Raw genomic sequence first — 14,156 nt, 5'->3', positions numbered from 1 at the left:
ACGATGCACAAGACAGTCCTTCTCTGTCCCCATGCCAAAGACAAGATGTCAACCTTGCTACACAGCCACGCAAGTGAGCGAACTATAGCTTCCGCGTATCAGGGAAATAATGAGGGAGAAGCATGTTGCCAAAGAACACAGGAAGCACAATACAGTTTAAATAAGGTTCAAAAGCATGAACATCAAGCGGTCTATTATAAGGGGGAAATATAGTATGCTGATGGAATAATTAATGCAACATTCAGAATCATGGGGTCAGGTGGGCTGGGGCATGTGACCAAAAGGAGCCCCAGGGGCCTTCAAAAGTGGCAGTGACTTCCTACGCTGGGCAGTGCCTGCCAGGCACCTGCTGTGTCCCTGTTTGTTATAATATAAAAACAGTTCCTTTTTTTAACTTTATTTTTAAGATTTTATTTTTAAAAATTCTCATTTATTTTTTTCAAGATTTTATTTTTAAGTAATCTCTATACCCAACGTGGAGCTCAAACCGACTGAGCCAGTGAGGTGCCCCTAAAATAGTTCCTAATAAGAATAATGTGTGTTTTTTAAATAATTTATTTATTTATTTGAGAGAGAGAGAGAGAGCATGAGCAGGGGTGCAGAGGGAGAGGGAGAAGCAGGCTCCCTGCTGAGTAAGGAGCCTGATGCAGGGCTCGATCCTGGGACTCTGGGACCATGTCCTGAGCCAAAGGCAGCCACTTAACTGACTGTGCCACCCAGGTGCCCCAAGAATAATGTTTTTAAGTGTGTTAAGGTAACAGGTAGTCTTGCAAAGAGCTCCCTGACTCAGTTTCCCTTGTGGTTGAGCCTCCTTCCTACCTTGTTCCTCAGGGCAATGGTATGAGGGGATGTCAGCAGCTGAAGGGGGAGGAGGGAATTTCAGTGGCTCTAGCTGGGAAGGAAGTGGTGCAGATGCAGACATCTCCCAGTTGGTCCCTAATGGGGCCTTCCACCCTAGGAACCAAAGGGGCTCAATCTGCCGGAAGTCTGCTTCTCCCTCTCCCGCTGCCCCTCCCCTCCCCATGCTCTCTCTTGCTCTCTCTCAAATATATATTTATTATCAAATATATATTTATTATATATGATATATATTTATTATCAAATATATATATCAAATATATAAATATATAATCTTTTAATAAAAAACAATTATGGCCGCTTTTCCATGGGCCCTGATTTCTTAGGCATGGAGGCCTTTCAGCCGTACATGGTGACTCCCCTCTTACAGGGTCCCCCATGGGGGGCAGAGAAGAAACCCCAGAATCTGGCCCCAGGCCCGGTCAGTCACCATCGCTGTGCTGGCCTGCAGAAACATTCAGCCATTGGGCAACCTTCCCCTGGCTGTCCGTACCAGAGTCCTTTCATGTCCACACGCCTCTGGTCATCACCCATAAGTTCACATGGTCATCTGAGCTTTGTGGAGACAAACAAGCAAGCCAAGAGAATCAACATAGAATCCTAGAAAGACTAATGACCGTCTTACCGGGTTGTTATGATCATCACATGAGGGCCGGCCTGGAGTCCCTGGCTCATACTGGGTGCTGGGGAAGCGGTAGGTGGTGGTGGTGGTTATGACTGCTGTTAACTATTGGCCCCAGGGAAAGGCCACACATGCTTGTCCCTGCAGCTCACAGAGCCCTCCGCACTCCCACTCTATTGCCTCACCTCACTCCGACACCCCCCACCCAGATCACTGTCACCTACCTTTGGGGTCTTGGCTTGTGTGGTTCCCTCCATTTGGACTATCCCAAAGCCCTCCTCCCCCCTCCAGAATCTGACAAACTCCTACTCACTCTTCAAGATTCAACTCAGGGGGTGCCCGGCTGGCTCAGTCAGTACAGCATTTGACTCTTGGTCTCGGGGTCATGAGTTTGAGCCCCATGTTGGGAGTAGAGATTACTTAAAAACAAAAAAGATTCAACTCAGACGTCACCTCCTCCAGGAAGCACAGCCCAGAGCTTCAGGGTGCTCCCTTGATGATATATTCTACTCATCTCTTTGGGGTACTCACCACAATGCATCTACATGCATTTTATAGATATGCCCGTGCGTATGATTACGCATATATATGCTTTTATGTATGTATACTTACCTAATTATGTTTGTGTGTTCAGTAAACCAATGAACGAAAGTGACCTTGGGCAAGTCATTTGCCTCCTGGGGCTCAGTTGCCTCATCTTCAAAATGAGGGGCTCAGATTCAATTGGTCATGTGCTGAAGGGTCGTGCATTCACCCTGCAAACATCAAATGGTATCTGCTCTGGGCTCTGTGCTCCCTTCTCAGTGGGGAGACAGGCTGCTTACCACCAGTATGGTCTTATTATCAGTTCCCAGGGTCACAGACCCTGTGTTTTGAAATACTTTGTCTATTATGTGTCCGTATACTGGCTCTCACTCCACCTGGCCCTTAAAAACATTTGTGTGCTTTTAAATGGACACAAACTGGGAGATTCTGAAGGGAAAAAAAAAATTGGAGAGTCGGGGGTGTATCTTTATTATTTAAAAGACCCCCTACTACTTTTACTGGACATCTAGAGAATTACTGTGCTAAAGAGCCATGATTCGGTTTTACTGTTTTCATGACAAAGCTGAGCTTGTCATGACTGGGAAGCTAGAAACCAAGACACATGACATTTCTGAGCTCATGGCTTGGGGTACAAGGTCTGTCGGACTGAGAATGTTCTGGGGATCTTGGCACCTTTTGCTGGACCCTGAGGGACAGCGGCCCTTAGGGAGGGAGCTTTGGCTTGGCCAGTCCCTCTTGCTTCAGGACCCTTTCAACCTCCTGCCGTCCTATTTCATTGTGCCCAAGCCTGTGCAGCCACGGTGCGGTGCGGGGAGCGGAGAGTCTCCGTCAGGCCACCTGGTAGAATCATCTCTAGTGGTCTGTCTTTGCTGCACCGGGGGCGGGGGGGGGGGGCAGTTAGGGACGCTTACGTGGGTCCTGGCTGGGGGACTCTTAGTCCTATAGTCTGTAGATGCTGCAAACAAACCCTATGTAGATGCAGGCTTCGTTTTTCTCTTGGAAAGTTCAGCTGAAGCTGCCGGCCCTGGAGAGACACAGGACTGAGATGCAGGCCACGGGAACCACCTGGGGAAGGGAGTTCCCAGGAATGCAGCGTTACCCATCTCCGCCACTTCCCTAGTCTACCTATCCTCTTCTCACCTCTCCCAGAAGCAGCTCTGTGCACAGCCTTCAGGGAGCTGTTTGATCTGGCTTCCTGGGGTAAGACAGGCTTGCAGCTTCCCAGGTGTGAGCTGAAACCCTCTCCAAACCCGGATTCATCTGGGCTGGGCTGGGCCCATGGAGAACAGTGGCTCACCCGGGCCAAGTCCTGGGAACCCTGAGCTCCTCCGGGGCTTCACCCTCAAAGCTCTGCTCCTCCCACTCATCCTCTCCCTACCACCCCCTCCTGAAGGTCTACCTGGGAAGAGGGGCAGATGGGTGGGGAATGAGGTCCTGAATCTGGACCTCTCTATGCACCTCCCCCATCCCTTCACAGGCAAGCTAGAGTGAGCCTCTTAAAAGGCAAATCAGGTCAGGTTGCTTGGTGCTAACCCCCTACTGCTTTCCCAGCTGCCTTAGAAGCATGCAGGATCGGGCCCCTCTGACCTCATCTCTCACCCCTTCCCTGGCCCATTCCCAGCCCCACTGGCCTTCTTTGAATAGGCCGCTAACAGGCCAACCCTAGGGCCTCTGCACTAGCTAGTCCCTCCACCTGGAGTGCCCTTCCCCCCTCATCTTTGTCCTTTCTGCTCAGGTCTCAGCTTAGATGCACCTCCTGAGAGGTCTTCCTTGACCACGGGATCTAAAGTAACTGCTTATCACTTTCTGTGACAGCAGCTTGTCTTAATCCCCTGCACAGCACTTATTACAGCCTCGTGGTTATCGAGTGTTTATCATCCGCTCTCTCCTCCTCCCCACAACTGCAACGTCGCCCCAGAGGGCAGTGACCTCTGCTGTCCTGCCCCGCGAAATCCCCCGGGGGTCTGGAACGGGACTGGCGTAAAGAAGGTGCTGGGTGCGCAGCTGTCCAACGAATGGTTGAGCAACTGGAAATGGGGACATCAGCTGCTGCTGCGCGGGCGCGCGCTCCAGGCCGTGGCGGCTCACAGTCGGGCGCGCGGGTTTTATCTTATCGCGGGTCTCGGGGGAGGGACGCCCCCCTCGGACCAGCTAGCCGCAGGCGCGCCGTAAACACGCTTAGGGGACGCGAGGATAACGAGACGGACTCACAGGCTGGGGGAACAACACCCCGGGTGCCCGGCGAGGCTGCCGGTGGGGCGGGGGTTCTGTGGCCGGCTCGGCGACCCCCGACCCTGGCGTTCAGGCCCCCGTGGGAGACCTTCCTCCATCCCCTCCAGTGGTCTCCACCTCAGGAATCCCTGACTCTCCCTCGAAGCCCAGGGACTAGCGGTCGGGTGGGCGGGGGAGCAGTGCTCTGAGCGCGGCTCCGGGCGGGGGGCGAATTCCCCATGCCCTCGCCCCCCCTTGGGGCAGGGGAGAGGGTACAGACCGTGCTCAGAGACACGACTGGCGAGGCCCTGGCCCTCCGGGGCGCAGAGGCAGGAGCCACAGCCCTGGGCTGGAGTTGGAAACGCAGCCCCTCCGCAAGCTCCCGCAGGGGACGGGAGTGGAGATGGGGCGGAGGAGTCGGGGGCAAGGAAGGGGACAAAGAGCCGCCCTGCCTCCGGGGAGAGCGACCCCTGAGTCAGAGTCCCATTGTTCGTCGTATCTCAGACTACGCCGGACTCTGGTGCCCCCGGGAGGGAGAAGCGGAGCTGTCCTCCGGCTCCCGGGTATTTGTGTATTTGGGGCGGGGGAGGGGGAGCGGGGGAAGCAGGCCTGGGAGGGGGCTCGGCGTCCATTTCCGCGCGTCTCCTTTAAGGAAAGCCCTGCCCTACCTTTCCCACCGTCCCCCTCCCTGCAGCCGTACCTGCATTTTAAAAGCGCCCTGTAGCCCAGGGATTGGCCAAGGCCGCGTCCTCCGGGCGCAGAAACTTGAACCGCCGGGAGGGGGGTTGGAAGCCGGGTGGCTGGACTGTACCATCTCCTCGGCGTCCCCCGCGTGCGCCCCGCCCCTCCCACACACCCCCAGAGAGGCCCAATCGGATGGGCGGGAGGGCGGGACCGCGGCTCGAATGCGCCTCTGGCAGGGCGCCGGGCGGGCGGGCGCACGGCGCTGGGGGACGTCGGGGGCCGGCCGCGCCTCTGCCCGTCCCCTCGCTCCCCCCCCGAAGGCGGAGCCGGCCGAGGCGCCCCGCCCCCTCCCCGCCCGGAGTGGGCGGGGCGGCCGGGGCTCCGGGAGCTGGGCCGGGGGCGGGCCTCCGCCTGCTTCGCCCGAACCCGGAGAGCGCCCGGCACGGCGGCCGCCGACGCAGCAGCGGTCCCAGCTCGCCGAGCCCCGAGCCCCGCGGTTCACGGGCAGCCCCGGGCGGACGCTGCGTGAGGGCGCGCGAGGCGGCGCGGGGCGGCCCGCACGCGCCCCCGGCCGCCCCCTGCCCGTGAGCGGACCGGCCCAGCGCCGCCCCGGCGCGGGGAGCGCCGGCCGGGCGAGGGCGCGGGCGATGCCGCGGTGACGGCCCCGCCATGGCGAAGCCCCCGGCGGCGGCGGCGGCGGCGGCGTCGGAGGAGCTGAGCCAGGTGCCGGACGAGGAGCTGCTGCGCTGGAGTAAGGAGGAGCTGGCGCGGCGGCTGCGGCGCGCCGAGGGCGAGAAGGTGGGCCTCATGCTGGAGCACGGCGGCCTGATGCGCGACGTGAACCGGCGGCTGCAGCAGCACCTGCTGGAGATCCGCGGCCTCAAGGACGTGAACCAGCGGCTGCAGGACGACAACCAGGAGCTACGCGAGCTCTGCTGCTTCCTCGACGACGACCGGCAGAAGGGGCGCAAGCTGGCGCGCGAGTGGCAGCGCTTCGGGCGCCACGCGGCCGGCGCCGTGTGGCACGAGGTGGCCCGCTCGCAGCAGAAACTGCGCGAGCTCGAGGCGCGCCAGGAGGCCCTGCTGCGCGAGAACCTGGAGCTCAAGGAGCTGGTGCTGATGCTGGACGAGGAGCGCGCGGCGCTGGCGGGGGGTGGGGGCGGCGCGGGCGGTGGCGGCGGCGGCGGCGGCGGCGGCGGCGCGGGCTCCCGCAGCTCCATCGACAGCCAGGCCAGCCTGAGCGGGCCGCTGGCCGGCGGTGCGGCGGGCGCGGGAGCCCGCGACGTGGGCGACGGCAGCAGCACGTCGAGCGCGGGTAGCGGAGGCAGCCCGGACCACCACCACCACGTCCCGCCCCCCCTGCTGCCCCCCGGGCCGCACAAGGCCCCCGACGGCAAGGCAGTAGCCACGCGCCGGTCCCTGGACGACTTGTCCGCGCCACCGCACCACCGAAGCATCCCCAACGGCCTGCACGGTAAGGACGGCACCGGTCGGGCAGCGCGGGTCTCAGGCCCACGGCCTCTTCCCCCCGGGGGCGGTCGCCACTCCAGACCCCTCCTCCAGCTGGTATCCAGACTCAGGGCTGGGGGATCCCGCGGCTATCCGCAGTGGCATTTTGGGTGATGTGTTGTTTCTGGTCAAGTGATGGAGGCGTGACCCTGCCCAGCTCCGAATCCGCAGCCGGGCCGGGGACCCACTGGACCCCAGGAAAGTTTCTCTCCTGCGGAATTATCAGTATTCGTGTAGGGCACTGCAAGGCCGGCTGGGGACGCCTCATTCCCACCTGGAAATCTTTGTCCAGGAGCGGGAAGTTTTTTTGGGGGGGGGTGCGTGGGAGGGGGAAAAGAAAGGCCCTTTGAGTACAGGTGAATTTCTCCTCTTATTTGGAGCAACAGGCAACCCCAAACCTGAGCAGCGTCCACGTGTGTGGGGGGCTGGGGCTGGAATTCACCTGGGCTTCTCGGTGCTGCCTGCGGGCTCAGAAGGAGGCAGGTAGCCCTTGAGACTCCCAGGCCCCTGGGCCAGAGGACCCTGGGCGAAGAGCCTTTCTGGTTTGCTGTCAGTCCTGAACTTATCAGGGTGGACGTACCTTTCTCAACCGAGGCTCTAAGACTTTCCAGAGGGATATATGCTTGGAATGGATCCTGGCTTTTCGCCTCTGCCTGCCTCAGTTTCCTTAATCTGTAGAATGGAGTTGATGATCCCTGCCTTGTGGATTTGGGGCAGAGATAGTCTCCCAAGGGATTTGTAAACTGCTGGCCGCCTTACAGGAAGTGCGCTGGTGGTAGGTGGCTTGGGTGTGGGTGGAGGACCTTTGGCCTCAGGAGAGCTCGGCTACTGTCTTCCATGCCCATGTGACCTGTGGGCCCCCAGCTTGGGTCCGCCATTCCCAGCGCCCTGATCTGTGGCTCTCCTGGCCATTCGTGCCTCTCCCTACCTCCCTGTTCTTCCACATTTTTGGTGGCTTGGCTCCCAGTTCTGGTGGCAGTTGCTGCTGCCTGAACTATTTGCCTGAAGGTGGAGATTAAACAGCCCTTTCTGGTTCTCTCTTTAAAGGCTTTCCTGGTTCAGAGAAAATGTGTCTAGGCTTTAAATGACTGTTCTTCCCCAGAGTGACGCCTGAGCAGAGGAGGGACGTGCTCTCTCTCTGGTTTGGTGGCTGAGTGGCCTCTGCGGGGTGTTGGGGTGGGAACCGGACCCATGCAGGTGGTGTGCTCGCCCATCACAATTTTTCCTTTATTTACCTTCCCAGCCTCTGAGTTCAGAGCAGGACTGGGTTGAGAGGGATATTTTGTTACTGATTAGCAATCTACCACTACCACTCGGGTTTCCCATTGTAACTCTGTATCCACCCACCTCCCACCACAGGCGGCTGGAGGCCAGGGGGAGCAGCTCAGAGTTAGGGGGTTTCATTTGTGGGGGTTTCCGGGGCTGGGGAATCAGGAGTCCCAGTCCCAGCCTCTCTGGCCTTGCCTTCTTGGGGGCCTCGGGAGGGGCCCGACTTCTGGGCCTCAGTTTCTCCCAAGTGCAAGGAGGGATTGCTGCAGTCCTGTGGCTGGGAAATGTTGCTGGTTTTCGGCTGCATCATCAGTGACACTTGCCGAGAGCGGTTGTCGGCACAGGACTGGAGTGCCCAGCGTCGCAGCATATTTGCAGGGAAGTTCCGTCATGCTTTGGACAAGGAGATGCGGCCTCTGTCTGGCTCAGTGTATCAGCCGCAGCAGTGGATGATGTCAGGGCAGGGGACCAGGGGGTGGCTGGGACTTGAGGTGTACAGTTTCCCCGCAGAGTCCGTGCCCACCCCCCCGGCCCCCCAAGTCCCACGCTCACTTGGAACAGGCCTGCCACCGGTCTGGTGGTGGCCAGGCTCTGTGTTGGGTGAAATACAAATGAGCACTGCTATCACCAATTTCAGTTACAGGGGCTTGGTGTTGAGCCTTGTCTCTTAAAGTCATGCACGGCCTTGAGCTATTCTCCCAGCAATGTGAACAGGATGGCCAGAAACGGGGCAAGGCCCTTCTCTTAAAAATGACTTTTGGGTAGTTTTGAGTGGAGGGAGGAGGGAGCTGAAGGTAGGAAAGATAATGCACCTCAGTCCCAGTGGTGGTGGGGGGGAGAAAGTGGGGTCAGATGCCGGGCTTCTGCCCTCCGAAGTTGGTCTCGGTTCGTCCTCCCAGGAACCCTACAGGTAGTAGTATCCCCATTTTCAGATAAGCAAGTGGAGGCTGAGGGAGGTTCTGAGCCTTGCCTGGGAAAGCTGTGGAGACTGGCAGTATCTCCGCTCTGTTGCCTGGGTGGGGCTGCCCAGGTGAGGCTGCGGGGTTGGGGGTGGGGGTTCCCCAGGGTGGGACTGCCGGGAGTTGGGGGCGTTCCCTCATGGCTCCGGCTGACGCCTGGCTTGCATCTCTGGCCTCTGTCACTGTCCAATACTCTTAGTCAGCAGACAACACTGGTGACTCCCTATTCTTAATTCCTGACCCAGGTTTGCTCTCGTTCGCCCATTCTGGGAAATGTCACTTCCTTATCGGTGACCACTGAGCAGATGGTTGATAACCCTGTCACCCCGAGGGGTCACACCGTCTTGCGGTGGAATCTGCCTCCTGCTTTTCTCCGGGGGCAGGTTACTTCTCTGGGCCTCTCTCTGCTCTTCTGCAAAGTGGGGCAAAACCCAGAATGCCCCCTTCAGCCGCCGAGGCCGAGGGCGGTCAGGGTCTGTGCACAGTAAGTCTCGATAGTTGTCAGAATCCTTGTCATGCTTGTTTCTTCCCAGGCTCCTCGTGAAAAAGCAAGAGGGACCCCTTTGGGGGCTTGCCAGACAGACTTTGGTGTTGTCTTCAAAACTCTGCTGTTTAGACAGCTCGCCTGAATGTTTGCGACCACGGCACCTGCTGACGAGCTGGGGGCCTGTGGCCCTGTAGTCCTCTCGTAAGCGGCTGGGGTGGGCCTGCAGCCCCGCGGGGTGCCCGGGGAAGGCCCCTGCGGCTGTGCTGGGAGGTGGCCCATCTGTATTCCAGGCTGTCCTGGGCTGGGCTGGGCCTGGCTGCCGAGAATGCATATGCAAATGACCTTTTTCCCTCCGGGTTGTTTTTGACCGAGCTGTGGGTTGTGTTGACCGAAGTCCGGACTCGAGTGCTCTCGCTGTACTGCAGTGGGGCAGACTGAGGCAGGCGAACCCCAAACTCTAGGAAGTCGGGTTTGCCCCCTTGAACCGACAGTTTTCAAACAAAAGCATTTTCAACAAGGTCTCTCCTTCCCCTCCCCCACCTCTCACTCCTCCTCCCCCCAAGTCCCTGTGTTTGCATCCTGTCCTCCCCCATCACCGTGGCCCGTTCCCCCTTAGCTAACCCAGAGAAACCAGGACCTCCAGCAAGCCTTTGTACGGGCCCTGTTTACTTTTAAAAGTTTGGATTAAAAATTTGAGCTTCTCAAAATAAGATGGTTTTGGTCTCCCGCTTGTGTTTTTGTTGGTTTAAAGGATGGATGGAGCGAGGGTGGTCTGAACCTTTAAAAAAAGACGGCGTGAGTCGGCATGCTGGCCCTGAATAGGTCTTTTATTAGTGGCCTCCCAGCTCAGCGCCTCCTGGGCAGGATCGCTAATAAGACGGCTTTTCCTAAACCCAGCCAGGCCTGGGAGCAAAGGTCAGTGAAGACAATGGGGTGGTTTAGATAAGCCTTTCCCCCTCCCTCCCCAACCTGACCCTGACCTTCCATCCGGGGCCTTGGGGTGGGTGTTGGGCCCCCAGGGCCTTGCACAGAAGGAAGACAGGCCAGAGGGACTCACTGGCAGGTAAGCCTGGAGGACCAGGGCATCCCCAGCACTTCACAGTTTACCACACAGAGCCTCCCAGTCCCCACTCCATTATGGTCAGAGCTCCCAAATGGTCCCATATTGTAGATGGGGAAACTGAGGCTTGGAGAGAGCAGTGACTTGCTCTGGGTCCCATGGGGACCTGGGCTCAGTGTTGGGTCTCCTGTGTCAGAGTCTGGGCCTGCCACTCTGCCTGCTGCCCCTCTGGGCCTGGATAGTCTGGCTCTGTCAGGCTCAGAGAGACTCCCATGGGAGGCCCCACCAGCAATGGAAGGCCTCCCAGAGCTTGGTCCTTGGCAGGGCCCCGGTGACCTGCAGATGGACATGGGGACAGTTGGGGCTGGGGGGAGCTCCAGAGGCTGGACCTGTGTAGCAAAGGGATGGCATTTCTTCTGGGGAAGCCAGAGCTGTGCCTCATTCCTGCGCTCCTGTGTTCCTGCACGAGCCAGCATGGCTCATCCATAAAATGGGGAGCGTGGGCTCAGGGTAGGGAGTCCTTCCTTTTTGTATTTTCATTCCCTCACTGCTGCCCCAGGCTGGCTTCCCTCTGCCGTGGTGACCCCACTCAACCCCTCACCGTGGCCTGGCCTCAGAGCTCCCAGGGCACAACTTGGTTTATAACCTTGTCCCCAGAGCAGCATGATTAGCAAGGAAATCCTTTGCTGCTCATAATCTGTGTTTTCCACCCATGGGGATTTTCTACCCTATGCTTGTCGATGATACGAGCACAGAGAATTGGAAGCCTGGGACCTTCGGTGAGTTCCAGAACCTTTGTGGGCCTCTGTTTTCTCCTCTGCAAAGTGGGAGACTATTACCAGTCTTTGGGTTGAGGGAGGGAAGCGGGGACTGTCTCCCACACGCCAGTCCTCCTCCTCCCAGCTGGAGCATTCGGTGCTGGGTATGCTTAGGAACAATAATAGACCTGGGTGAAGCCTGACCTTGCACCTGCTGTGTGAGTGGGCAGCTTACTAAACCTATAAGCCTCGGTTTCTGCACCTGTCCCGAGGATAACAACACCCCGGTCCTAGACCTGGGCCTCCAGGGATAGGCTCGGTGACCCTCTACTGTCACCTGGACCCCTTGCAGATTTGCCTCCTCCGGGTGGGGATGGGGGATCCCCTGTCACATGTTTGCGAGGACAGCCTTGTGCCTGCCCTGTGTCAGAGCCAAGTGAGCCCTTGTCTAGCTGGACAGAGAAGGGAGACAGCATTTCAGCAGGAATAAGGCAGAAGCAGGTCTGCAAGTGGGTCTGACCACGGTTGCTGAGAGCCCAGGGTCTGTGCGGGGAGCTGGGGTGGCCCTGGGCCTGGATGCCTCCTGTGAACAGAAAGAACTGGAGTGTGGAGCCCAGAGGAGAAAAGCCTTGGGGCCAGGGAACTGCTGCGAGGCTGTCAGCCCAGGGGGTTGTGTCCAGCCCCTGGGGGTGGAGCCCTGGAGTGGCAGAGACCTTCCTTCAGGGGCCACCCAGAAGAGGGGTCCAGGAGGACTGTGTCGCCTCTGGAGACCAGCAGCAGCCCAGGGAGCTGGGGAAGGGCTTTCCTGCACCCACAGTGGTGGGACACCCCAGACAGCGCTGGGAAGGTGGTTGGGTGAGCCCAGGACAGGGCGAGTCAGGAGGCGACAGGGTGTGGCCGGGTTGTTGAGAGCTGGCCCTTCAAGCCGGAAGGGCCGCATCAGCACCCGTTTGTTGAGCGGTTACTCAGTCTGAATTGTGGGTGCCATGCACACAGTGATTCATGTGGCCTGGCTTGGGGAGTGGCCATTCAGGAGCATTCGTCCGTGGCTGTTGGGGTGTAGGCTGGGCTGGGGGCAGCAGGGGAGGAAGCTTGGAGTTCCCAGGTGGCCACGGTGATTGTGGCCACAGGAGAGAACCGTCTCTGCAGGTTCTCAGACCCGGCGGGGTGGCTCCAAAGCCATGCCCCCAGCCCCTGTTGGCCTCCTTCTCACTTCTGAGCTCAGGGGTCAGGCTGTCCGCTGTTGGGGGCTTGTGCTCTCTGGCCGTGGCCTCATTCCCGATCCTGCTGCCACTCTCTGTCCCCGCCTACAACCTGGGTGCCCGGTCCTGCTGCCACTCTCTGTCCCCGCCTACAACCTGGGTGCCCCGGATCCGTGCAGGGGTGACTCTGGGATTTCTGAGCTAGTAGGCAGTGCCGTCTCCCTGGAGCAGGATGACGAGGCGACCTAGGTGTCGTCCCCAGAGGTTTGGTGACAGGAACAAGCTTGCCTGTAAAGGGACGAGCTGCTCTTTTGATCCTGAAAAGTCAGGAATCCTAGCAAGCACCTAGAGCTTGTCACTGTCCCACATTGCCCTGCTACTGTCCCCTGCCCCCGCAGGGTTCTTGGGCAGGTTTGGAGCTGGGCCACCCGGTGGTGGATGTCTGCTCTTGAACGAGTCACTGTAATGGTCTCCAGCTCTCCAGGGAGCAGGGCAGCAAGCTCAGGAGCTTTATTGATTCGCCTGTAAGTGTTCTTGGGCTCACCTGGTGTATGATGTTTAAACAGAGGCGTATTCATTAAGTGGGGAGCAGGGGAAAGGGAGGAGACGTTGCTATGTAAAGGTTTGAAGGTGGACCACTAACAGAGAACTCTGGGTCCCCTAGGGAAAGCCCATCAGAAAAAGGTCACAGCTGGAACTGCCTACAGCCTGAAGAAAAAGCCCAACCCAGGGACTTGGGGGGTGGGGTGCAGGTGCAGTGGGAGGGGCTTCACAGATCCCACCTGCCCGGCCTGTCCACGACCCAACCCCCGGTCCTGCGTTCCCCACTGAACCAGATGTGCCTGAGCTCCAGCTGTTCTTTCTGCCGGGCCTGGCCTCCTCCCGGGTCTGTTCTGCTTGCACAAACCTGCTGCACCTCTGAGGCTCATCTCAGCTCCTGTTAGCACCCCCTCCTAGCTGAGCTCCAAGCACCCCGAAGAGGTTGAAAGCCAAAGCAGGGCAGTTGTGGGAGTGAAAGGGGTATGACGAATAATCAAGCCAGGTCAAGAGGTCCACCTGGGCGTGTGTAGCCAGGGAGGTTCCAGGGTCTCGGGGACTGGAGCTCCTGGCCCCACCCCCACCCCCACGACCTAGTGTGACTTGCCTCACCGCTCTGAGCCTTTTCCCCAGCAAAGCTGGGATCCCAGTGGGGCCCAGCAGGACTTTTCCCTGCTGTGGGAGCCAGGAAGCTGGTAGCACCATGCCAGGCACGTTTGGTGCCTGTCAAAAGACATTTCTGGAACCTGCTCCTCTGTGCCGAGGCTGTGAATCAAGAGGACCAGGGCCCCGGGCACACAAGCTCAGAGACAGATGATGGACTGAGGGCCCCTGGCCCAGTGGCCAGGGAGGGCTCCAGCTCCCGTGTGGCCGAGCCCGGGGGCGGGCCCCCTTCCCTTCCAGCTCTCGCCAGTGCCTTAGGACTCTGGGCAGTTTGCTCAGGGGTTTCCGGCTTTCCCAGGCACGGCATTTCCTCCACCCCGAGATACCATCAGCCACAGATGCCCTGTGTACTTAACAACAGCTCCTGCTGGGAGGGGAAGACCCTACGGTAAACGCACGCATGGAGTCTGAGCGGCACCCCACATTGTAACTGAAGGGAAGATGCTCATCTTTGAATGCAGGAAATAACAAATGGCAAAGGACAAAGGCCTCTGGTTGATGGGGATGCCAGAAAGAAGGAAAACAGACCCTCGTTTACTCCCAGGGCCCCCGGGGTTATCTGCTGGCCCTGACGCTGGCCTCGTCAGCTGATGTGCTCCCCACATCTGGGTTTTGGGGGCCTGGCGATGTTCTGTGCTTTGGACAACACAGGCGGAACCAGTGGCTTCAGCCCACTCCCGGACCGCACTGTGTGCAAGCGCCTTCCTCTCTCCAGGCCCTCATGTTCTCGTCCGTAAGATGGGGGGCTTGGGGAGGCTGTGCCGAGGCTCCCAGAGACCCTAGCTTTCTCT

The 14,156-nt window shown here is 58.9% G+C and overlaps 1 protein-coding gene and 1 long non-coding RNA gene across 2 annotated transcripts in view; one reads left to right on the top strand and one right to left on the bottom strand.

Annotated features, from left to right (window-relative positions):
* Nucleotides 1–2,059: 2,059 nt before the first annotated feature.
* Nucleotides 2,060–5,036, bottom strand: LOC116632726. Its single transcript, XR_004299491.1, has 3 exons — nucleotides 4,938–5,036; nucleotides 2,938–3,091; nucleotides 2,060–2,235 (listed from the first exon to the last, which is right to left on the bottom strand). It is a non-coding gene; the product is annotated as an uncharacterized LOC116632726 (long non-coding RNA).
* Nucleotides 5,037–5,590: 554 nt separating this feature from the next.
* Nucleotides 5,591–14,156, top strand: part of CCDC85C (coiled-coil domain containing 85C) — a 74,809-nt gene continuing 66,243 nt past the window's right edge. The window contains exon 1 of the mRNA XM_032405907.1: nucleotides 5,591–6,395. Within this exon, the coding sequence (XP_032261798.1) occupies nucleotides 5,591–6,395 (805 nt within the window). The remainder of the gene's footprint in view (nucleotides 6,396–14,156) is intronic.

This window comes from Phoca vitulina, unplaced genomic scaffold (assembly GCF_004348235.1).
Source record: "Phoca vitulina isolate PV1807 unplaced genomic scaffold, GSC_HSeal_1.0 scaffold7, whole genome shotgun sequence".
Lineage (NCBI taxonomy): Eukaryota > Metazoa > Chordata > Mammalia > Carnivora > Phocidae > Phoca > Phoca vitulina.
This window is presented reverse-complemented; position numbering and strand designations above follow the sequence as displayed.